The 25,568-nt window shown below is 41.3% G+C and overlaps 1 protein-coding gene across 2 annotated transcripts in view; it reads left to right on the top strand.

Annotated features, from left to right (window-relative positions):
* EMP3 (epithelial membrane protein 3) overlaps window positions 1–25,291 on the top strand; it is a 35,244-nt gene extending 9,953 nt beyond the window's left edge. For both annotated transcript variants that reach the window (XM_044281542.1, XM_044281543.1), the window contains exons 2-5: window positions 12,649–12,748; window positions 16,838–16,940; window positions 19,245–19,385; window positions 22,076–25,291. In XM_044281542.1, coding sequence (XP_044137477.1) covers window positions 12,671–12,748; window positions 16,838–16,940; window positions 19,245–19,385; window positions 22,076–22,245 — 492 coding nt within the window. In that variant the 5' untranslated portion in view covers window positions 12,649–12,670 and the 3' untranslated portion in view covers window positions 22,246–25,291. The remainder of the gene's footprint in view (window positions 1–12,648; window positions 12,749–16,837; window positions 16,941–19,244; window positions 19,386–22,075) is intronic.
* The last annotated feature ends 277 nt before the right edge of the window (window positions 25,292–25,568 follow it).

Below are 25,568 nucleotides of genomic sequence, written 5' to 3'. Positions count from 1 at the left end.
AGTTCAACAATTCTTAGTAAAAATAAAGGTTTAGGGCGAGAGAGACTGAGCTACACAGCAGCCGGGCTAAAATGAGTATTATGTGAGCTGTATACATATACTCATCAATGAACCGGAAAATCTGGGCGTTGCATATTCGCTGTTAGTAACCTAGCCACAGAGAGGGATGCTAGTCATTGAAATGGGATTATAAGAAATGAAGCACATTTGTTAAAGAAAGATCCGTTGAGGCATTCTGACATTACTTACACAGTACAGCGCCACCTGGTGTATAACGCGTATAGCAATGTGTATGTCTGTTTACTGAGCTGTGTGCAGCTGGTCGTGCATGCTCAATCGCTCTCCCCACACATACGTTTCTGCACAGTGATCCTGTGTTCAGTACAGTTCCTTCCCAGTGTTCACTGTAAAGGCGCTAAATGTCTCCTCTGCAGAAAGCTATTTCTTTTACCTGCTATGCAAGGAATAGATGATCACTGTGCAGAGACCTGAAGAAAGTGACCAGCACAGTGTCAGACTGGGTTGCCAGGGGACCACCAGTAGAAATGACTCTGGAGTCCCAATTCATAGTTTCATGCAAATATTGCCATTTAGGTTCTAGGCCTTTAGAAGGGAGCATTGCAAGAGCCATAACATTTACATTTTCCCATTGGCATAGCTATATGAACCAAATTCTTTGACTAAGTAATGAAACCAAGCTGCGTGTATAGATACAGTAACAGAACCAAGCTGTGTGTATAGCTACGGTACCAGAACCAAGCTGTGTGTATAGATACGGTACCAGAACCAAGCTGTGTGTATAGATACAGTAACAGAACCAAGCTGCGTGTATAGATACAGTAACAGAGCCAAGCTGTGTGTATAGATACAGTAAGAGAACCAAGCTGCGTGTATAGATACGGTACCAGAACCAAGCTGTGTGTATAGATACAGTAACAGAACCAAGCTGTGTGTATAGCTACGGTACCAGAACCAAGCTGTGTGTATAGATACGGTACCAGAACCAAGCTGTGTGTATAGATACAGTAACAGAACCAAGCTGTGTGTATAGATACAGTAACAGAGCCAAGCTGTGTGTATAGATACAGTAAGAGAACCAAGCTGCGTGTATAGATACAGGAACAGAACCAAGCTGTGTGCATAGATACAGTAACAGAACCAAGCTGTGTGTATAGATTCGGTAACAGAACCAAGCTGTGTGTATAGATACAGTAACAGAACCAAGCTGCGTGTATAGATACGGTACCAGAACCAAGCTGTGTGTATAGATACAGTAACAGAACCAAGCTGTGTGTATAGATACAGTAACAGAACCAAGCTGCGTGTATAGATACGGTAACAGAACCAAGCTGTGTGTATGGATTTGGTAAGAGAACCAAGCTGCGTGTATAGATACAGTATAAGAACTAAGCTGTGTGTATAGATACGGTAACAGAACCAAGCTTTGTGTATTGATATGGTACCAGAACCAAGCTGCATGCATAGATACAGTAACAGAACCGAGCTGTGTGTATAGATACAGTAACAGGACCGAGCTGTGTGTATAGATACAGTAACAGAACCGAGCTGTGTGTATAGATACGGTAACAGAGCCGAGCTGTGTGTATAGATACAGTAAGAGAACCAAGCTGTGTGTATAGATACAGTAACAGAACCAAGCTGTGTGTATAGATACAGTATAAGAACCAAGCTGTGTGTATTGAAACGGTACCAGAACCGAGCTGCATGCATAGATACAGTAACAGAACCAAGCTGTGTGTATAGATACGGTAACAGAACCAAGCTGTGTGTATTGATACGGTACCAGAACCGAGCTGCATGCATAGATACAGTAACAGAACCAAGCTGTGTGTATAGATACAGTATAAGAACCAAGCTGTGTGTATAGATACGGTAACAGAACCAAGCTGTGTGTATAGATAAGGTACCAGAACCGAGCTGCATGCATAGATACAGTAACAGAACTGAGCTGTGTGCATAGATACAGTAACAGGACCGAGCTGTGTGTATAGATACAGTAACAGAACCAAGCTGTGTGTATAGATACGGTACCAGAACCGAGCTGTGTGTATAGATACAGTAAGAGAACCAAGCTGCGTGTATAGATACGGTAACAGAACCAAGCTGTGTGTATAGATACAGTAAGAGAACCAAGCTGCGTGTATAGACACAGTAACAGAACCAAGCTGTGTGTATAGATACGGTAAGAGAACCAAGCTGCGTGTATAGATACAGGAACAGAACCAAGCTGTGTGTATAGATACAGTAACAGGACCAAGCTGTGTGCATAGATACAGTAACAGAACCAAGCTGTGTGTATAGATACAGTAACAGAACCAAGCTGTGTGTATAGCTACGGTACCAGAACCAAGCTGTGTGTATAGATACAGTAACAGAACCAAGCTGTGTGTATAGATACAGTAATAGAACCAATCTGTGTGTATAGATACAGTAACAGAACCAAGCTGTGTATATAGATACAGTAACAGAACCAAGCTGCATGTATAGATACAGTAACAGAACCAAGCTGCGTGCATAGATACAGTAACAGAACCAAGCTGTGTTTATAGATACAGTAACAGAACCAAGCTGTGTGTATAGATACAGTAACAGAACCAAGCATTGTGTATTGATACGGTACCAGAACCGAACTGCATGCATAGATACAGTAACAGAACCAAGCTGTGTGCATAGATACAGTATAAGAACCAAGCTGTGTGTATAGATACGGTACCAGAACCGAGCTGTGTGTATAGATACAGTAAGAGAACCAAGCTGCGTGTATAGATACGGTAACAGAACCAAGCTGTGTGTATAGATACAGTAAGAGAACCGAGCTGTGTGTATAGATACAGTAACAGAACCAAGCTGTGTGTATAGATACAGTACCAGAACCAAGCTGTGTGTATAGATACAGTAAGAGAACCGAGCTGTGTGTATAGATACAGTAATAGAACCAAGCTGTGTGTATAGATACAGTAACAGGACCGAGCTGTGTGTATAGATACAGTAACAGGACCAAGCTGTGTGTATAGATACAGTAACAGAACCAAGCTGTGTGTATAGATACAGTAAGAGAACCGAGCTGTGTGTATAGATACAGTAATAGAACCAAGCTGTGTGTATAGATACAGTAACAGGACCGAGCTGTGTGTATAGATACAGTAACAGGACCAAGCTGTGTGTATAGATACAGTAACAGAACCAAGCTGTGTGTATAGATACAGTAACAGAACCAAGCTGCGTGTATAGATACGGTAACAGAACTAAGCTGGGTGTATAGATACAGTACCAGAACCGAGCTGTGTGTATAGATACAGTAAGAGAACCAAGCTGTGTGTATAGATACAGTAACAGAACCAAGCTGTGTGCATAGATACAGTATAAGAACCAAGCTGTGTGTATAGATACGGTACCAGAACCGAGCTGTGTGTATAGATACAGTAAGAGAACCAAGCTGCGTGTATAGATACGGTAACAGAACTAAGCTGCATGTATAGATACAGTAACAGAACCAAGCTGCGTGTATAGATATGGTAACAGAACCAAGCTGTGTGTATAGATACGGTAAGAGAACCAAGCTGCGTGTATAGATACAGTAAGAGAACCAAGCTGTGTGTATAGATACGGTAACAGAACCAAGCTGCGTGTATAGATACGGTAACAGAACCAAGCTGTGTGTATAGATACGGTAACAGAACCAAGCTGTGTGTATAGATACGGTAACAGAACCAAGCTGTGTGTATAGATAAGGTAACAGAACTAAGCTGTGTGTATAGATACAGTAAGAGAACCAAGCTGTGTGTATAGATACAGTAAGAGAACCAAGCTGTGTGTATAGATACAGTAACAGAACCAAGCTGCGTGTATAGATACGGTAACAGAACCAAGCTGTGTGTATAGATACAGTAACAGAACCAAGCTGCGTGCATAGATACGGTAAGAGAACCAAGCTGCGTGTATAGATACAGTAACAGAACCAAGCTGCATGTATAGATACAGTAACAGAACCAAGCTGCGTGCATAGATACAGTAACAGAACCAAGCTATGTGCATAGATACAGTAACAGAACCAAGCTGCGTGCATAGATACAGTAAGAGAACCAAGCTGCGTGTATAGATACATTAACAGAACCAAGCTGCGTGTATAGATACGGTAACAGAACCAAGCTTTGTGTATAGATACGGTAACAGAACCAAGCTGTGTGTATAGATACGGTAACAGAACCAAGCTGTGTGTATAGATAAGGTAACAGAACTAAGCTGTGTGTATAGATACAGTAAGAGAACCAAGCTGTGTGTATAGATACGGTAACAGAACCAAGCTGTGTGTATAGATAAGGTAACAGAACCAAGCTGCATATATAGATACAGTAACAGAACCAAGCTGCGTGTATAGATACAGTAACAGAACCAAGCTGTGTGTATAGATACAGTAACAGAACCAAGCTGTGTGTATAGATACAGTAACAGAACCAAGCTGCGTGTATTGATACAGTAACAGAACCAAGCTGTGTGTATAGATACAGTAACAGAACCAAGCTGCATGTATAGATACAGTAACAGAACCACGCTGCGTGTATAGTTACAGTAACAGAACCAAGCTGTGTGCATAGATACAGTAACAGAACCAAGCTGCGTGTATAGATACAGTAACAGAACCAAGCTGTGTGTATAGATACGGTAAGAGAACCAAGCTGTGTGTATAGATACAGTAACAGAACCAAGCTGTGTGTATAGATACAGTAACAGAACCAAGCTGCATGTATAGATACAGTAACAGAACCAAGCTGCGTGCATAGATACAGTAACAGAACCAAGCTGTGTTTATAGATACAGTAACAGAACCAAGCTGTGTGTATAGATACAGTAACAGAACCAAGCATTGTGTATTGATACGGTACCAGAACCGAACTGCATGCATAGATACAGTAACAGAACCAAGCTGTGTGCATAGATACAGTATAAGAACCAAGCTGTGTGTATAGATACAGTAAGAGAACCGAGCTGTGTGTATAGATACAGTAATAGAACCAAGCTGTGTGTATAGATACAGTAACAGAACCAAGCTGTGTGTATAGATACAGTAACAGAACCAAGCTGCGTGTATAGATACGGTAACAGAACTAAGCTGGGTGTATAGATACAGTACCAGAACCGAGCTGTGTGTATAGATACAGTAAGAGAACCAAGCTGTGTGTATAGATACAGTAACAGAACCAAGCTGTGTGCATAGATACAGTATAAGAACCAAGCTGCGTGTATAGATACGGTAACAGAACTAAGCTGCATGTATAGATACAGTAACAGAACCAAGCTGCGTGTATAGATATGGTAACAGAACCAAGCTGTGTGTATAGATACGGTAAGAGAACCAAGCTGCGTGTATAGATACAGTAAGAGAACCAAGCTGTGTGTATAGATACGGTAACAGAACCAAGCTGCGTGTATAGATACGGTAACAGAACCAAGCTGTGTGTATAGATAAGGTAACAGAACTAAGCTGTGTGTATAGATACAGTAAGAGAACCAAGCTGTGTGTATAGATACAGTAAGAGAACCAAGCTGTGTGTATAGATACAGTAACAGAACCAAGCTGCGTGTATAGATACGGTAACAGAACCAAGCTGTGTGTATAGATACGGTAAGAGAACCAAGCTGCGTGTATAGATACAGTAACAGAACCAAGCTGCGTGTATAGATACAGTAACAGAACCAAGCTGCGTGCATAGATACAGTAACAGAACCAAGCTATGTGCATAGATACAGTAACAGAACCAAGCTGCGTGCATAGATACAGTAAGAGAACCAAGCTGCGTGTATAGATACAGTAACAGAACCAAGCTGCGTGTATAGATACGGTAACAGAACCAAGCTTTGTGTATAGATACGGTAACAGAACCAATCTGTGTGTATAGATACGGTAACAGAACCAAGCTGTGTGTATAGATAAGGTAACAGAACTAAGCTGTGTGTATAGATACAGTAAGAGAACCAAGCTGTGTGTATAGATACGGTAACAGAACCAAGCTGTGTGTATAGATAAGGTAACAGAACCAAGCTGCATATATAGATACAGTAACAGAACCAAGCTGCGTGTATAGATACAGTAACAGAACCAAGCTGTGTGTATAGATACAGTAACAGAACCAAGCTGCGTGTATTGATACAGTAACAGAACCAAGCTGTGTGTATAGATACAGTAACAGAACCAAGCTGCATGTATAGATACAGTAACAGAACCACGCTGCGTGTATAGATACAGTAACAGAACCAAGCTGTGTGTATAGATACGGTAAGAGAACCAAGCTGTGTGTATAGATACAGTAACAGAACCAATCTGTGTGTATAGATACAGTAACAGAACCAAGCTGTGTGTATAGATACAGTAACAGAACCAAGCTGCGTGTATTGATACAGTAAGAGAACCAAGCTGTGTGTATAGATACAGTAACAGAACCAAGCTGTGTTTATAGATACAGTAACAGAACCAAGCTGCGTGTATTGATACAGTAAGAGAACCAAGCTGTGTGTATAGATACAGTAACAGAACAAAGCTGTGTGTATAGATACAGTAAGAGAACCAAGCTGTGTGTATAGATATGGTAACAGAACCACGCTGCGTGTATAGATACAGTAACAGAACCAAGCTGTGTGTATAGATACAGTAACAGAACCAAGCTGCGTGTATAGATACAGTAACAGAACCAAGCTGTGTGTATAGATACAGTACCAGAACCAAGCTGTGTGCATAGATACGGTAACAGAACCAAGCTGTGTGTATAGATAAGGTAACAGAACCAAGCTGCGTGTATTGATACAGTAACAGAACCAAGCTGTGTATATAGATACAGTAACAGAACCAATCTGTGTGCATAGATACGGTAACAGAACCAAGCTGTGTGTATAGATATGGTAACAGAACCAAGCTGTGTGTATAGATAAGGTAACAGAACCAAGCTGCGTGTATAGATACAGTAACAGAACCAAGCTGCGTGTATAGATACAGTAACAGAACCAAGCTGTGTGTATAGATACGGTAACAGAACCAAGCTGTGTGTATAGATACAGTAACAGGACCGAGCTGTGTGTATAGATACAGTAACAGAACCAAGCTGTGTGTATAGATACAGTAACAGACCCAAGCTGTGTGTATAGATACAGTAACAGAACCAAGCTGCGTGTATTGATACAGTAACAGAACCAAGCTGTGTGTATAGATACAGTAAGAGAACCAAGCTATGTGCATAGATACAGTAACAGAACCAAGCTGCGTGTATTGATACAGTAACAGAACCAAGCTGTGTATATAGATACAGTAACAGAACCAAGCTGCATGTATAGATACAGTAAAAGAACCAAGCTGCGTGTATAGATACAGTAAAAGAACCCAGTATAGATAAGGTAACAGAACTAAGCTGTGTCGTAGATATCCAGTAGTAACAGAACCAGATTCACTTAGGTAAATCAACAGAAGTCATAATAAAGTGTGTACAGAACCAACCGGCGCATACATAATAGCCCATAACATGTCTGATAAGACTGGGGCGGAGCTGTGACTACACATGTGTATTACATTGCATGCAGCTGCACAGAGGTTTCCAATTTTGATGGGAAATTGGACGACTATTTCATGCAATTAATTTGTATTTTTTTTTTCATATGAAAAGACTATTTCATGCGATTAATTTGTATTTTTTTTTCATTTGAAAACACAAAAAGTTGCGTTCATTGTCTGTGTATGCCCAAATACCCTCCCTTGTACGTCTCCTCTACATCTTTTTAAAAATGAGGACTGCCTTGTGGCTTTCTGAAAAGGGAAAACCAACATTAGTGAAGGTTTAGTTTTTCCTTGAGCCTTATTAAGGGTCAGTTCACACCACTGCTACATTATTTTTTTTGACAATGAAAATATTGGAAGTGCTGGATCCAACAGATAACTGGGAGAACGAATCCGAACAGATCCCATTGACTGCAACAGGGTAACATTGTAGAAGAAAACTGTGTAAAGAGAAGGCATGGGGCATGCACCTTGGGTGCTGAGTGGCAGGGAGGCACCAACATACCACTTTGCTGTGACCAAGGGCATTGGACTGTCAAGAACACCATCAAACATGAATTATTTACTTTGACTCATTACATATTTTAAGAAGTTTCTGTTCAGTTCCTCATGGATGACTGTGACTGTGAACCCTGAAGATTCCAGTAAATGTCTCTGCTTAGGGCACACTCGGTCTCATCTGGCTCGGTATCAGGAGGCATTCCTGGGAACAGTGGAGCGATTGAATAATAGTCATACTTTCCTAGCATGAAAACTGTTACGTTTAGATACTCCCCTGTTCCTCCACACAGTGAGCATTCACTGAAATCTTCACATATGTCATTTATATTTTGGGCTGCGAAAGTGCGTACATAAAATAGTTCCTTCACTGAAACGGCAATCAATGATCTGATAGGTAATACTGTGTCTGGAACACATTCCCTGAGCATGAATGGGCCACAGCTACATGTTTGGTTATTAAATACGGAATAATCAGTGGCATAACTAGAACTGACTGGGACCCCCAGCAACCCCGTCCTCCCATGCAAACCTCACTCCTGAGGCTAGTCAGTAGTCAAGATAGCTCTCTCAGACCAGGCCAGGCAGGCGCTCCGTCCATTTCCTTCACATATACAGTATACTATATGTCATGCCAATGTATATAATGTCATTGTATAATACTGTTGAGGGGGCCCTGACAATAACATTTTTCAGTCCTCCTCCCGGGCTGGCCCCTTCTGAGTGTGGGCCTCGTAGCAGCCGCTTCTCCTGCTTTCCCTATAGCTGGGAATAACGTACCCTCAAATATAAATTGACAATGCTTCTAGTGGTTACATGGTCATATAAACATATGAGATTGTTGGTTGGCTTCTTAAAGTATATTAAAGGGGTTCAGCTCTGAACCCGGACAACCCCTTTAATACCAAGGCAGGCCCCCTAATATGAGCATTGGAGCATTTCATGCTCCGATGCTCTCCCTTGCCCTGCGCTGTGTTGGGTAGGGCAAGAGCTGTTTGTGTATATTTTTACACTGCTAGGCAGAGGCTTCTGCATTATCAGTGTTGCCAGTGACGTCACTGGCACTGATGGGCGGTCTCTAGCACTGCCCTGTCCATTTTACAGGCTAGGGAAGCGCTAAAGCCCACCCATTAGTGTCACTGGATCTCCAAAAGCTTGGTACGTCACTTGATCTTCAAAAATAGCCTTTGCCCTGCGCGATTTAGCGCAATGCAAAGGAGAACATTGGCGCATGAAATGCTCTGATGCTCATGTCAAAGAGGCTGCCTGGGTGAAAATGGGGTTATGTCCCAGTTCAGCTCTGAATCCAGACAACCCCTTTAATGTACTTTATATTATGTATATGAATGTATTTTATTGGGTACATTATTTTTTTTTAACATGCTCCTGTGGTCCATACAGCAACAATGTGCTATGCAGAGCTCCTGCCTGCTCTTGCTCCGCTAAAAGATGGTATAGATGTGGTATGGGAGGCTTTTAGCAGAACTTAGTGCACCCAGGCAGGAGCTCACATAGCACATCGCTGCTTTGCCTGTGCCCTCTGCTAAAGCCTTGCGTAACACATCTTTGCCTGGCTTTAGCAGAATGGACATGCGATGTGTGCTCCAGCCTGTATAATGGGTGCCACAGTGGAATCCATACACCAGTACACCTCCTACGAGTGTACGGCTTGCAAAGCTGAACTTCAGGTGGATATTTTGCATTGAAAACATAAAACAATGATTAAGGATATTTAGAATAGGTTTAAATAAAATCTATTTCAAAGTTTAGGTAGACTTTAACTCTTCTACCATAACAAAAGAAGCAATACTCACCTATCCCAGACGCTTTGGTTTCAGCACTTCATGGGTTCCCTGGTGGTCTCTACTTCCTACTCCTTCAGCGGTAATCCACTAGCCTACAGTGAATGACTGCAGCAATCATAAGTCCAGAGGGAGCATGAAGTAGAGAATGGCAATTACCTCAGGAAGCATGAAAACTGGATCGGCGGGGGATCAGGTAAGAAGAGTATGACTTTTTTATTAGTTTAGAAGCTGCTTTCTAAATAATTTTTCCTGGTTGAACAACCTATTTAAGAAGAAAATGTGGGATCAGTCACTGCAGCTGTCTAACTTTACAGTATACCTTATATTACATTTAATAAAAAAAACAATTCTAAATGCCATATAATACATTTTTGTAATATACTTTTTTTATACTTTTTTTCACAGTTTTACTTAGAAAATAGCCACCCGAAAGTTCAGGTGTCTGTAGCGCTTTGGAATCCGTACACCAGTACACCTCTGACATGTGTGCGGTGTACAGATTTCACTGTACTGCAGGAATAGTGGCCGCTGTGAGCGATGTACTGGCAGGAGCAAACATCGCTGCTAAAGCCTGGCATAGCAGATCTGATGTACTATGCCAGGCTTGAGAGGAGTGGTCACTATTAAGCCAGGCATACTACCATGTAGAGTTGACTCTGCTGATTAAAATGATATGTGTCTTGTGAAAATTGGTTGCATAATTATTGAGAAAAAAGACTTTTATTCTTTATGTGTGTTAGGCCTTCAGTGCACTGAGGGGCGGGGCCTAACCCCAACTCCGCTTCTCAGCTTTCCAGGGCTGGCCACACCCCACAGTGCGCTGAAGCCCTCACTTGTATTAAGAATGAAAGTCTCCTTTCTCTTGACCGCCATAACGGATTTTCCTGAGACAGGTATTGTTTTATTCAGCAGGATCACTTCTACCATGCAGTATGTCTGGTTTAGTAGTGTTGATCCTGCTGAAAAATATGCTCTTTAAGGTCTATTACATTTTGTAGTTTGAGATAATAGTCACGAAATTGAGTAATGCCAGCTTGGTATAGTGCCCTGCTGGCCAAGGTGAAAAGAGAATAATTTATAGTTTATAGTTTATATTACATAATTCTGGCCAGCGGTAATATTTTACTACAAATTCCTTAGTACAAGCTGTGACCACTACATTGAATGTAATAAAATTAATTTCTTGTAGGAAGGAGAGTCATGTCCATGTTCATATATTCTGTTCAGAAATGGTACAAGATTAATTAGATCTTATGCTTTTAGCCAGCTGCTCTATAAAACCTACCGCAAATTTATGCCATCTAATAGAAAGTGGCACTTGTGAGTGTGACCGTGTTAAGTCTGCATAGATTGGAGATTAAATCTGAGATAAAATGTTCTCTTCAGTGTTTTCTTGGGATCTATAATATTTGAAAGCTTGATATGAGTAGAACAAATAGAGTCTTCAGTGTTAGACTGGGCTTCCTTGGTCCCTGCAGAGGAAATGATTCTGAATGATCCATTCTCCTTCCTGACAAAACATGCGCACGTTCTCTACTCCACATGTCTACATGGGACGTAATCTGAACAGAGAAATATCCGCCACAGATCCATATGGATTTGTCATGGATCTGCTGCAGATATCACCCTAGCATTGCAAAGGGGGAAATCCACAGAGCAAATTGTAGACATGCAACAGATTTTAAATACGCACCACAGGCCAGATTCTGTGTGGGACAGGTGCTTCATGGAATTTTCCTGCAGAATGTGATTAGATTTGCTAAATCTCATCCATTTTGCTGTTAGCATTGAACAAAAGATCAGCTGTATATTCGCCTTGTGTAAATATAACCTTAATGGGGTTGTCTCGTGAAGGTATCTCTAACCTAACCTAATGTTAGTGCTGGGGGAAGCCATATCCAAGCATATATTTCTACAAGGGAATTATATGCAACGATTATTAATATCAATGGTTGACCATGAACTAGATGGGCCTGCCAAAGTGTTCTGGGAGTCCTCAGTGCGGGTAGCGCTCCTTGATCTTTGCATATCCTTATAGTGTAACTAGACAAGGGTTGCCATTGATTGACATATTTATTAAAAATTTTAAAATTTTAATAGATTATTTGAGAATAGACTGAAAAACCCTAGAGACAAATGGGGTTGTCTTCTCATGGACCATTATATAAATCATTTCTGGGTTTACCAGACCCTCTGGTATTGTGTTTGGCCAGTCCAAACCTCAGCGTCTTACCTCTATGGCTCCATTCACACATCTGCAATTCCATTCCACATTTTGCGGAACGGAATTGCGGACCCATACATTTCTATGCGGAATTGCGGACCCGCACTTCCGGTCCGCAATTCCGATCCTGAAAAAAATAGAACATGTCCTATTCTTGTCCACAATAGCAGACAAGAATAGGCATATTCTCTTAGTGCCGGCAATGTGCGGTCCGCAAAATGCGGAACACACATTGCCGCTGTCCGTGTTTTGCGAATCCGCAAAACACACACAGATGTGTGAATGGACCCTATATGTGCTTGTAATTTAGCCTGGTGAGATCAAACACACAAAATTGGATTTACTCAGTTGCCTCTCTGTCCTGTTATCTTGCAAAGGGTAAAGTCATGTAAGAAGAATAGCTGGAAATTCGTAGGACTAAAATTGAATCTTCTCTTTGAATTCTGTTAACATGTATTTTTTTATTTTTATTAGATGACTAGTTGAAATAAAGGCTGCAAAGTGTGATGATCTTTACCTTATAATATTAATAATAATAGGTCATTGGCTTTTATTTGCAGGTTGCCCGCAGAAGATCAGAAGATGAGTCTTCTCCTATTTGGTGTTACTGCCCTGCATATCATTATCTTGATCATCCTCTTCATTGCCACCCTTGACAGTGTAAGCAAATAAATCAGTGAAAAAAAATCTACTACACAAAGTACTACAAGTACCAGCCTCATTAATAATATACCTTCATATTCACATACTGTAAGTCTATGTAAGGTATGTCTGTTTGTCACCTGTGCTGTTGAAACAGATGACAAATGACAAAAAAAAACGAATGCACCTGATGATAAACTTCATCTTTAGACACAGAAGTTTTGCCATCTTTTGTCCCATTCACTTAAATGGATGGAAACATCAGTCATTCCATTTTATTTGTTACATAAATCAATGTCATCTGTGATATCCATTGTTTTGATCCCCTAAATTTGCCATGCTATGGATTTCAATTCTAGTAACTGTTATGGACAATGAGTATGGAACCACTGTGTCAACAACCGGTTTGACTTTGGGATAATCCTAAGGGCGTTATCCTGGCAGTCCCCTAGTATTTACCCTTTAACACCTATACAGGGATCTGGACTTAGCTGCAGAGGAGTCACCAGGCCTCTTAGAGTAGTCTCCATGTGGTTGACAGCTGACCCACAGAGGTCAGAGACACCGGTGCGAAGCATCAAAGGATAAAGCAAAACTCGTAGTCAGAAAAAGTTTGAGGAAGGTAGGGTTTGTGCGAATGTGACACCCCAATAGGTCAGGGCAGGCAGCACAGGGTCACTATGGTGATCAGGCATGAGTGAGGTCAGGAGGTGGAGCATCAGAATCCAGGAATCAGGCAGAAGTCAGTACAAGAGCAGAAAAGCAGATTGTAGCACCTTTGCAGGATTTAGCAAGCTTGTAAACATATTGCGCAGGCATATATAGGAGAAACTGATTAACACATTAGAAACAGCCTAGCAACTGCATACAGAACCAAAGAAAGGTTTAACGCTTACAATACTGCAAAATGAGGTAAGGGTCAATGAAGAATATTCCCAATTGACAAACATAACAGCAGTGCCTTGTCCCGCTACTGGAGCACTGGAACTGCGACAGGCACAGGGTGAGGGATGTGATGTCCATGCCTGCTCCAGATACTCAGACAATGGCAGGCACAGAGCGTCACCACAGCAGTAACCAGAAGGGATCACTGATCAGATCATTTATGTAAATTTGCTGGATACGTTGTATGGAGCATTTTCCTGTCAATCTAAAAAATCCTGATGAAATGAAGGGATCCGTTTTAATATTTATTCATCTTTTTAAGTATGGAAAGACAAATAGTTTTCTTTTTTGTGTTATTTTTCATCAATTGTATCAATTTTGTTGCATGACCCCAGTATGTCCTGTAAATAGGCTCTGATGAAGGAAATATTCACATTCATTAGGTTCAGTTGCATTCAACATTTACTACAGTACAGTCTGCTCTATAGTAGGATTCATGTATCAACCGAATCATTTACATGCTTGTATGTTTTTATATCATAGGATAGGTCTAATCTGTGCCATGTGGAGGTAGTTCGGTGAGGGGTTAGGCCCATAGAAGTTTTAATGCCACTGTAGATGTGATTGCAATTGCCTCTTGAGGTGCAGTGTCTGAGGATCTGTGCACTGAAGACTTCCCAATCCCTCCCTTCTGTAATGATTTTTTTTTCTTTTTACAGAGTTTTCTGTGTGTTATAAATGACATACTAGTTTTATAGTATCGGTCATTACGGTTGCGGTGATACCAATTATTTTGTGCATTGTTTTTTTTTTTTTGTTTGTTTTTTTACGTTTTTGTTGTTAGTTTTCTGATCATTTTTTAAATACTTCTACCATTTCATTTAGCGTTTTTATTATTGTACATATTTTTTAAGTTCCATAGGGGACTTGACCACGCACTCGATTAGTCACAAATACTTATGTATTGCAGTTTATTATGCTTGTCAATGTAATGCTGACAGGCATACTATTAGGTTCTTCCTCAGTAGGGCCTAAAAGGTGTACACAAAAGGCAAACCTGGTGGCCTCCAGCAGCAGATAACCATCAGCACCCCATGATCACGCTGGAGAGGGTGACATTTCCTTTAACTCTTTATTGACTGTGACATCTAAGGTGTAAATCCCTGAAATTGGCATTACCTTTGCATTACCTTTACCATTGCAGCAGGGTGGGCCTTTCTCCTGTGGCGTTTCCTGGCTTTCCTAGTCCTGCATGCACACTGTTTGCACATAAATCCAAGTCCGATATAGGTCGATGTATGACCGAAACATCACTTGTATAATATTCCATTGCAAATAAAAAGCACAGCAAATTTCATCTATTGAATGCCGGAGCTTTTTTGTTTAGTTGTATGTTTATGCCCCATTTTTGTGTCATCTGACACCTCACATGTCTTGGTTCTGTTCAGAACTTAATGAAGAGATCCATGTGACCAGCGGATTCTTAGTCGTTAGGGGCTGTCTTGCATTCCGTATTTGGTACACTTATAGTCTGTATTTAGTACAGAATTTACAACCATTTCATACCACTGTGAGTAACATTTATGTAAAGCATCCAAAGAATGGAATGTACGCTGAGAAAAGACAGTAGCTGGCAGTCAGAAATGCATGTAATTTAATGGGCAGGACTAGTAGCCATCTATTCATAATTAGCCAGATAAAGTATTCCTCAACTACATTTAAATAGTTACATTTCAACATTTTTCTTCAGTCATTATTACATTTCCCGTTGACTAATATTATATAGTGATCGTACAAGATACTGTAGTATTAAAGATCAGTTAACATAAGGTCCTGCTTCTATGAAGGAATATGGAGGTTGTAAGGTCTGCTGCCCATGCCCTCCACCCTCCTGTTGCCACCTTCAGGTGTGGATGCTGCACCACTCACCATACCCCCGGTCTCCTGGTATCCTGCACCCTCTCCATGCTCCCTCATGATGCTCCTTTGCCCTCTTAAATGGCCAGTGTCTGAGCTCCCGAATCCTTTCCCAGCCAATGGCTGAAGGTGTTCCTCTCATCCTCCAAGTTTTCTTTTCATCTAGCCTGTGTGCTCCTACACTTTCAAGTCCAAGATCCGTTCAGTTTGTGTTTAACCTCCTAACAGTCACATTAAAATTGGGAAAATTCCAAACATTTCACTTTTTATATTTTATATTTTTAATGTGTTTCTGCAGTAAATCTTGTTAGTGCACAACTCAAGGAGACTCAATTGCTTTTTCAACCCCTTAGTGACATAATTAATTTTAGCATTAAAGAGGTTATCCAGCCCCCATAATGACCCCCCTAATTCCTGGGCCCCTCAGATAGGTTATACTTACCCCACTCTTAATAGTCATTTACGCAGCTACCATGGGAAAAAGCCAAGTAGAGCCAACAGTAGATAAAGTAGCGTAGCACAGGGCAGGGAAAACAGATGAAGCCACAGCATCCATGTACAATACTAAAAGATGACATATGGAGATATGGGAACGTTTCAACCCTTTCAGGTTTAAAAAACACCCAGCTGTAACTATGGGACGAAACGTCACCATTTCTCTGTAAGTCAGTGTTCATGGACACTAATGCTTCATCTGTTTTTCCTGAACTGATACACTGGGAGTGAGGACCATCTGGAATATGGCACACAGGCATCCATACATTGTCTCTGCTGTCCTGCACTGGTTACCTGATGAAGTAGCGCAGGGCTTTCCAGAGCCACTGACACTTTCTTCTAGCGATCAAATAGGAGTCGCAGAGGTCGGAGCCCAGCTAATAATATCTTAGTGATATGATATCAATGTCTAATATGAGACAACGCTTTTAACAAAGAAGTAAACCTAAATTAGAATTTATGCCTGCTTGGCTGCAATTATGCATCATTTAGCATCTTCACGGCTCACAGCAGTTGACTCTTAGACAATTTAAAAAAAAAATGACATGTAAAGCAATGAGTGCTCAGTGTTTTCTATGGAACATATTTGCCTCAGACTAATTGATCCTTGCATTGACCATAGAAATTCTCCTGTAATCACATCAGCATAATGTTATAAAACAGGCTGGGTTAAGATGATGCAGCTTGGCGTATGCACAGTAACACTGGATTATGTCCTGTCTGCCCGAACCTTCACTTACCGCTTGTTGTCTGCATGACATGTAAAAATGAACATGTAATCTAACTTTCCCATCTTTATTGTATATCCAGTCTTGGTGGGTGCTCTCACAAGATGAGACCCTGAACCTGTGGCATGACTGCATTTTCAACAACAATTCGGAAAGCTGGATGTGCTCCTCGGTGTCTACAAATGGTACGTTTTGGTCACATTAGATGTCATGATATAACATTTGTCTGCTGTCATCAAGTACATTGGCAATAACTGATATTTCACTTTTTTGTTACTGTACTTTTTAGTCCCCTTAGAGGACTTGAACATTTATTTATATTATTTCTCTTGCTTATATAGCGCCAACATATTCTGCAGCAATTTACAGTCATTATTATTACTTGCTGTCCCCAGAGATATTCACAATCTTAATTCCCTATCGGTATGTCTTTGGAACGTGGGAGGAAACCCACGCAAACATGAGGAGAACATACAAACTCCATCTAGATGTTTTCCTAGGTCAGATTTGAACTTAGACCCCAGCGCTGCAATGTACCAGTGCTAACCACTGAGCCACCATGGTCCTGCCCACTCACATTTATGTCTTTCCTGTCATCCTCGAAGACCATTTAGCCATAAGGAAATAGAACTGTAAACCTCTGTGTATTACAAAATCACAGATCAGGTTCACACACTCATGCAACTCACAAATCAAATTTACATTATTATTTTATCTTTGAGGGATTTTCCACCGCCAGACCTGCTGTGAAAGGGTGTACTCAAGTGAGCGTTCTCACTGTAAAACCCCTCAATGTCTGGTGGGTCTTCACCCCCTGAAGAACCTGGTAAAAGATCAAGCTTTCTAGACGACCAAGATTAGAATTTTGTATCTAACCATGTACTGTTAATATGCTTGATAATAAAGTATCTCAGATAGTTCAATAGTAGTACACATAATTTATACCCCCACACTTACAAACATAGAAATAAAATTAAAAAGCAAACAAAATAATTCACAGAATAAAGAAGTTGAAAACGTTGAACAAAGTTGTAATACCCTGCATCGCCAAGTAGATAACGTGTAATGTAAACAGTGAAGAGCGTCACGACCCCACGGCCCCCACCATATAAGTAGTGTATTATGGAGGATACAATTTATATGAGGAACATGTTCTCCAGGAGAGAAAAGGACTGCAGACACTAGGACCAAAATGAGCACAGATCATGTAAAAATGGCCTCACAAAGGATTTTTTTCCTTATTGTTGACGTGTCACGGAAGGTGTACAGAAAACTAGAAGACACAAATGAAGATCCGACTGACTTGATCCAAAACTAAGGAACAGGAGGGTAAGCCCTGTAAGAGCCCTAGCTCTCTCCCTTACTGCTCAGCTTATGCAAAAATCTCAATGGTAGAAAATTGCATATCCTCGTTCCTCGACTGTATGCACCTGAACACCCTATAATAATGAGGGGACACGACCACCGGCTCCCTACACTTAATATGGAGGGAGTCAGGGTCACCTAGGATCAAGCCCACAGGCAAACAGAAATAAAGAAAACAGACTTATCTTGTGGATGCAGTAGTAACAGCTTCTAGCATCAGCACACTCCAGGAAGTTGTATAAACCGCAAAGTGATGCAGTATGGGAAGGGATTTAAAGGGATGCGATCAGTGCAACTACATGACAGCTGAGAGAGGCTAACGAGATGAGAAAACGAAAGCAAAACAAAAGGAACCTCAAGCAGGAGGTTCTGAAGAACATCTGTCAGAGCTTCTCAGATGTCTGGTGGTGACATGATGGCACTCAGCACATGCTCTAATTACATGGGGAAATGTGCTCTTGACAGTTATTTTTACTGAAAAAGATGCGATCCGCCAGCAAACAAGAGCAAGCTTATTTGTCAACTGATCCTAGGGTCTTTTATATGGGATCTATAATCAGGAACTCATTTTTCTATAAATGTTTGTTCAGTTGAGAATCAGGTCATCGGCATCTGATCATTATCTGATCGGTGGGGGTCGGACACCTGGGACCCCTTCCGATCAGCTGTTTGAGAAGTTCTTTACAGAGCAAACAACAGGACCCATCAAGGACTATGGACTGGTGAAAAGTGCAATCGCACTGGAATACGATTTTCCTCACATCAAGCTGCGTTCTGGCCCCATTTACCATTGAATAAGAGACTATATCCCGGCTTGTCGAGCATTTAGATATACTGTACCTGTGCTATAGATGTCAATGCTAAAGCAATCTTTGTGATACATATGTATGAATTGGCATTAAGACGTACTGAAAATTCATGACACTTCAATAATGGAATTGAGCAATATTTACCATCAACTTCAGGGAAACTCAAGACCTAAAGTCAAATACTGAGCACATTCCCATTCTGAATAGTTCCTGTCAGAGTAGTCCCACATGGAAACCAAATGTTGAGTGATTACACTATGCATAGAAGAACGGAGGCTCATTGAGAGTTTGTAACTTGTGTCTTGTCTTCTTCAGAGTGGTTCCAAGCGGTGCAGGCTCTAGTGGTGCTCTCTGTCCTGTTTTCCAGCTTTTCCTTCATGCTGTTCATGTGCCAGCTCTACACCATGGAGAAAGGGGGGCTCTTTTATGCAACGGGTGCCTTTCAAATTCTTGCCAGTAAGTATGACATCTTAGATTTTTACTTATTACCACACCTTGCATGTTTTGTCATTTCTCACAACCTGCTGTAATGTTCATTATGGTGATTTTACTTAGGACTGTTTGAACAACGTTTGGATTACATCCTCATAGTTATATGATTTTTTAAGAGCTTTTGCAGGGGTTGTCCGGGTTCAGAGCTGGACCCAAACATACCCAGAATTTCTCCCAGGCAGCCCCCCTAATAAGAGCATCTGAGCATTTCATGCTCTGATGCTCTCCTTTGCCCTGTGCTGAATCGCACAGAGGAAAGGCATTTTCAGGAGTTCCGGTGACAAACTGGGCTCTCCATGGGGCTGCCAGGCGGAGGCTTCCGCCCAGCAGTAAGCCCGGTGATGTCACTGGCTCTGATGGGCGGGCTTTAGCGCAGCTCTAAAGCCGACCCATCAGAGCCGGTGGTGTCACTGAACACACTGCTGGGCTGAAGCTCGATCCAGTACAGGGAAAGAGAGCGCATCTGAGCATGACATGCTCCCATGCTAACATCGGACAACCCCTTTAAATAAAAAAGTCTAAGACATTACATGAGAAGACGACGATCATTTCACACAGTATTAGTAGATCCAAACGGAATGTAAAGAAGACCTGTCACTGGTTCAACAAATGTAAAGTGTGTACAGTGCCCATCTCCCATTGGCCCATGAGCATTCCTTTCTTCGAAGGATCTCACCCACTGTTCTTGAAATATGGCCCCCTTTATTTAGCAAAACCTATAATGTAAAAGGATGGTGGTCTGTCATGAGGCAGCAACCACATCTTGTCTCCTGAGGATGAGTCTTCTACATTGCTCTGACCCTGTCCAGTCATCACAGACGGCATCAGAGTGGTCTGGCCCAGCAAAGCCCAAGGGAATGTTTAACTACCCTGAATGCTCTGCTTCCCCGCTGACTAGGGTCTATTATCTTCTCAACCCAGTCCTGGTCTCCTCTGATCTCATTAAAATGGTGCAGGATTATCTAATCACACAGTGTGGTCTCGTATGATAATGTAGTATGTCAGAGAGATGCAAAGAGGGTCATATATTGGGAATAGGGGGTTGGATCTACGAAAAACAAATAATGCTCAGGATTGGGCAATGCACACAGTTTACATTTGTTGAACTAGTGATAGGTCCTCTTCAATTTATGTGTTACCTATATTGATATACATTATTTTTCAAACTTAAAAGGCCTATTCCCCATTCCTTACCAAAATGCTTTAGTACATGTGATTTCTTGTAATAGTAAATGCCAACCAATAGAAACTGCTGCTAAAAAGTATGAAGATGCTGCCACACCTTTGGGTTTTTATGCAGTTTTTGAAGCCAGAATCAGGAGTGGATCATAAATGGAGAGAAATTATAAGACAGCTACAGCTTCTCTTTTTTTAAACCACTCCTGGTTGTGGCTTAAAAAACAGCGTTAAAAAAAACCTGACTGTAGCAGCACCCTAAAGCTGACCATACACAGCTGGAGGATTGAGCCATGAACTGGACTATACATCGATAAGCCATACTATAGTAGGCACTGAAGAGTGAAGTGAATAACTGTCTATATGGTGAAAATGGCACATTTCATGAGGTGGCTCATATTCGGCAGCAAGTGAACAGTCAGTGCTTAAAGCTGATGAGTTGGAAGCAGGAAAAATAGGCAAGTGTAATGATCTCAGTGACTTTGACAAGGGACAAACTGAGATGACCAAGATGACTAGGTCTGAAGCATGTGGAGTGGAGTACCTACCAATAAGGCTAATTCCACACAAGTGGTCCAGATGCGATCCAGTTTGCAGGCAGCTTTCTAGACTCATTTTTGACGCCTTAATTTCAATGGGTATATGCACATTAGCATACTTTTTACCTTTTTACTGATTATCTTCAAGTTAGGCCTCATGCACACGACCGTATGTATTTTGCGGTCTGCAAAAAACGGATCTGCAAAAAATACGGATGCCATCCATGTGCATTTCATATTTTGCAGAACGGAACAGCTGGCCCTTAATAGAACAGTACTATCCTTGTCCGTAATACGGACAATAATAGGACATGTTCCATTTTTTTTTGCGGAACATAAATAAGGACATACAGAAACAGAATGCACACAGAGTAACTTTCGCTTTTTTGCGGACCCATTGAAATGAATGATTCCATATACGGTCCGCAAAAAAAACAGAACGGACACGGAAAGAAAATACGTTCATGTGCATGAGGCCTTAAAAATAAATCGCAGCATGTTCTACGTTGCAACCCTTGTCCCTTAGAAATTAATGGGGCTGGGTGAAAAACAGAAGGCACTCAGATGCGTTTTTCGCTGATGGTTTCTAGAAGATGTTCAGTGTTATTCTTTAGTATTTTCTCATGTGCGTGAAAAACTGATGCAATCCAGATGGAAAAAACTGGAACATTGAACACAATCGCAAACAGAACTAATTAAACTTGCATAAAAAACCATCAGTTTTTTACTGAACAGACCCTGGCTCATTCTGTACCCCTCATGTGAAAGAGACCTAATGGTCCAAGGGATTGTGATGACCTCTATGTGTGGATTGTGTGTTTCTCCAGCAGCTTCTGAGTTTGCTTGATATTAATATTTCCATTGTGATCCAGGAGGTCATCAGAAAACATACTGAACTATAACATACTGAATAATGGACTGCTTGTATCATTTGTGCAGGTCTGGCTGTGTTTTCTGGAGCAGTCATCTATACAACCCATGTGACAGAATTTCATAAAGATAAGGGTGAAGGAGGATCCTTTGGCCACTGCTATGTATTGGCTTGGGTGGCCTTTCCGCTCAGCATGTTGAGTGGTATCATGTACATCCACCTAAGAAAACGGGAGTAAGAGAAAGAGACATTTTCTTTACCGCAAATGAAGAGCTCTAAACAGACTATGAGAAGACCCCCTGCTGGGTTTGTCATGTGAACGTGTGGCCCATTGGATTTGACACGTACTAATAATATTCTTTATTACTCCCACTTCATGGATTGGCACATTCCCAGAAATAATTGTCAGGTATTACTAAATAGGATTTGTGAAGAGGCCACATATTTGTACCCATCAGCTTGAAAACAAATGTGATGTTCTGGAGAATAATGCTTTGTAAGATGTCCTCTTCTTTTTCTTGTCATAATGTTAGCATTTACGATTGAAAATGTGGTTCTAAAAGAAATACATTATATATGCTGCAGAAGGTCTATCATAAAGCACATGAAGGTAAGACGGCAGGCAGAAGCTGCTTCCAAGATGACCTTGAAAATAGCCTCTGTTCTTCCTACTGTTGTATATACTATAACATTAGATATATAAATATATATTTTTACATTCAAGACTGAGGATATAAAGGTGTTGTTTGCATTCAGATTATAGCTCTGGTATAGATCCACTGTAATTATTATATTAGATAATTACACCACTAGCAATTCCATAATATAATGTGATTGAAAAGGACCCGTCACCTCGTCTGACATGTCTGTTTTACTAGTAATATAATTATTCTGGAGCACATTTTCTTATCACTCTGCATTGTACTACTACCCTACTGGGTGTTTCCCGTTTAGGGTGTGCCCCTGCACATTGTCCAGAGACACATCACTTTCACTAGAGGGAATCACAACACCCAGTTTTCAATTCATTCATCTATTTTAGAAGGAATAACAGAGGACCACACAATGTAGAGACCTAACAAAAGATGCTCCAGAACATGTCGCATGTCAGGAGTAAAGACAGGAACTCTTTAACAAAATTTCCCCGTCACAAGCAAGACTAATGCCATAATAGGGTGGCAAGAGGTTTGCATCGGTCACTTCTGTCGGCAGAACACAGTCTCCATTTATTCTGTACGATGTCCTGACTGGATAGTGTGTTCATAGAATGCAGGCTTCAGTAAAGGATGTCCATGGTCTTCAGGCCTGTTCCATACAATGATATTATAAGAATATTATAATTTTATATTACATTGTTAAAGGGGTTGTTGAATCACTTAAGATCCCTTTCCATAAATATGGATGTCAAAAGTACGGGGAGGATTCTCTCCTTGTGAAACCCCACTTACAAAGCAGGACTCTTGCTCCATCAGACCCTTCTATGTATTTCGAGGTCAGTCATTCATTTGAATGTCCCTCATGTAACACTACTTGCAGGGGAAATATGTGGCCAAGTAGGACTTCCTCGTCGGTAATAGAGTTTCTGAAGTCGGACCCGTGGCAATCATCTAATCACTGGACCAGCTTATATTAAAAGGAGGTGTCTTAATCAGAGGCGTAACTACCATAGCGGCAGACCATGTGACTGCTAAGGGGCCTAGGGCAAGAGGGGGCCCAGTTATAGTTGGGATTATCTTCTCTTCTACTGGAAAGCAGTGGGAAAATGGCCCAAAGGTTATGGCAGAAACCCTTCTGTCCTGTGTGGGGGGCCTGGTTTGATCCTCGCTATGGGGCCCTTACTTCTCTATCTACTCCACTGGTCTCAATAATCCCTTCAACGTCCTTTAACATTATATCAGGGAACTGCTAGTTCAGCAATTAGTAACTACTAAGTAAATCATCATTTTAACTAAGTTGAACCTCTTTAGTGCCAGTATAAATAGAATACTGTTTGCTGTATGTGAAGAGTATTTAGCACACATGTATAGCATTCTGCACCTGCTTAGTAGTTTGAATTCCAGTTTGAAAGGAAATGCTGGAACGTCCGAAATATTTGAAAGGGCACTGGAGGTTCGAAGGTGCCAAATTCCACAGCATAGCTAAAAGTAATACGGACCTCTGTGCAGTAATAGTCCAACTGTATACAATGTATCATTACTAAATAAATGCTTTTCTAATCTGAAACTTCTGTGATATAGGAATTTAGTTGTATTACTTCAGCACAGTCCTGAATAGAGACACTACTCCTTATGTTTCTTTTATGGCGGATTTACACTGCACCATTGTCAATCAGCTAATTTCTGATAATCTGCTTGTGGAAATGTGCTGGCGCCGTGAATTCATCATTTATGCAGCACTGTAAAGGGGTTATCCAACCGCTATAATGACCTCTCCCCCAATACCCGGGGCCCTCATATAGATTATACTTTCCCTGCTCCCTGACATCCGCATCGCTCCTGATCCCCGCACAGCCGCCGCCACGATGCTACTGAGGCTCGTCCGATTTGCAGCCTGCTATTTGCTGCTCTCCCTCATCGCTGGATCTTTTGATCAGCGCAACATGGAGATGCAGCGGCGGCCATGCAGGTTTAGGAGTGACGCAGGTGCCTGGGAGCAGAGTAAGTATAATCTGTATGAGGGGCATGGGCGTTGTGGGGTGGGGGGGGGGGTCATTATATGGGTTGATAATGATAACCCCTTTAAATCAATGAATCTGTATGAGGAAGAGCCCCAGTAGCCATCGCTCATCCCCATACAGCGGAGGTGATTGCTGCATGTAACTGTAGCTTTCTCCTCCTCTGACAAGCAGGCGATTATTGGGAAGGAATGGTCCCTTCCTGATAATTGCCTGCTCGCTCAGCGCCTTTACGCTATTCTGTCTGTTGTCATCCATATTGGTCCATCATAGTTCTTGCTAGAGTTCAGCACAGTCCTTTTGTGGTATTATTGGCATACAGTAATTATGTATATTCTGCTTTAGGCTGTGTTCACACAGGTGATGGTATGCAACTTTCTGCTTTCTTATAAAATATGAAAGAATAAAGCAGGCAAAACTCCCTTTGTGAACCTGGCCTTATACAGACAGACGCTATAACTTTTTTGTGTTGAGGTATGAATTGCGGCTCAGCACATTAGAACTGTGCAGCCCTTTTTTGTATGTAGTCTAAAATGTGTTCATTGCTTATTGCATTGTGAAAATGTCTTAACCTTGATAAACCTAACAAATATATTTTTCTTTAAACTGACCTATATAATGTATGGTTAATATGTTTCCTGTGTCATATTCACCACATGCTCTAAATTTTGCAGACTCCCTCTGTCTCCCATCGGCACCCCGCAAATGCGATCACGGGGTGCCAATGCGTTTGAAGGCTACCTGGCTTCCAATGTAGGCCCTAGTCCCGTCTGTAGTAATTTTCAGCAGGCTGCGCCTCTCTGGCGCAGCCTGCTGGTCAATGTTAAAATAGCACTGCTATTAAAATGCAATGCAATATAGGGATAATTAAAAGCAATCAAAATACT

The sequence above is a fragment of the Bufo gargarizans genome, chromosome 2 (genome assembly GCF_014858855.1).
Source record: "Bufo gargarizans isolate SCDJY-AF-19 chromosome 2, ASM1485885v1, whole genome shotgun sequence".
In the NCBI taxonomy this organism is placed as follows: Eukaryota; Metazoa; Chordata; class Amphibia; order Anura; family Bufonidae; genus Bufo; species Bufo gargarizans.
The sequence above is the reverse complement of the archived record's forward strand: the minus strand, read 5'-3'. Positions and strand labels throughout refer to the sequence as shown.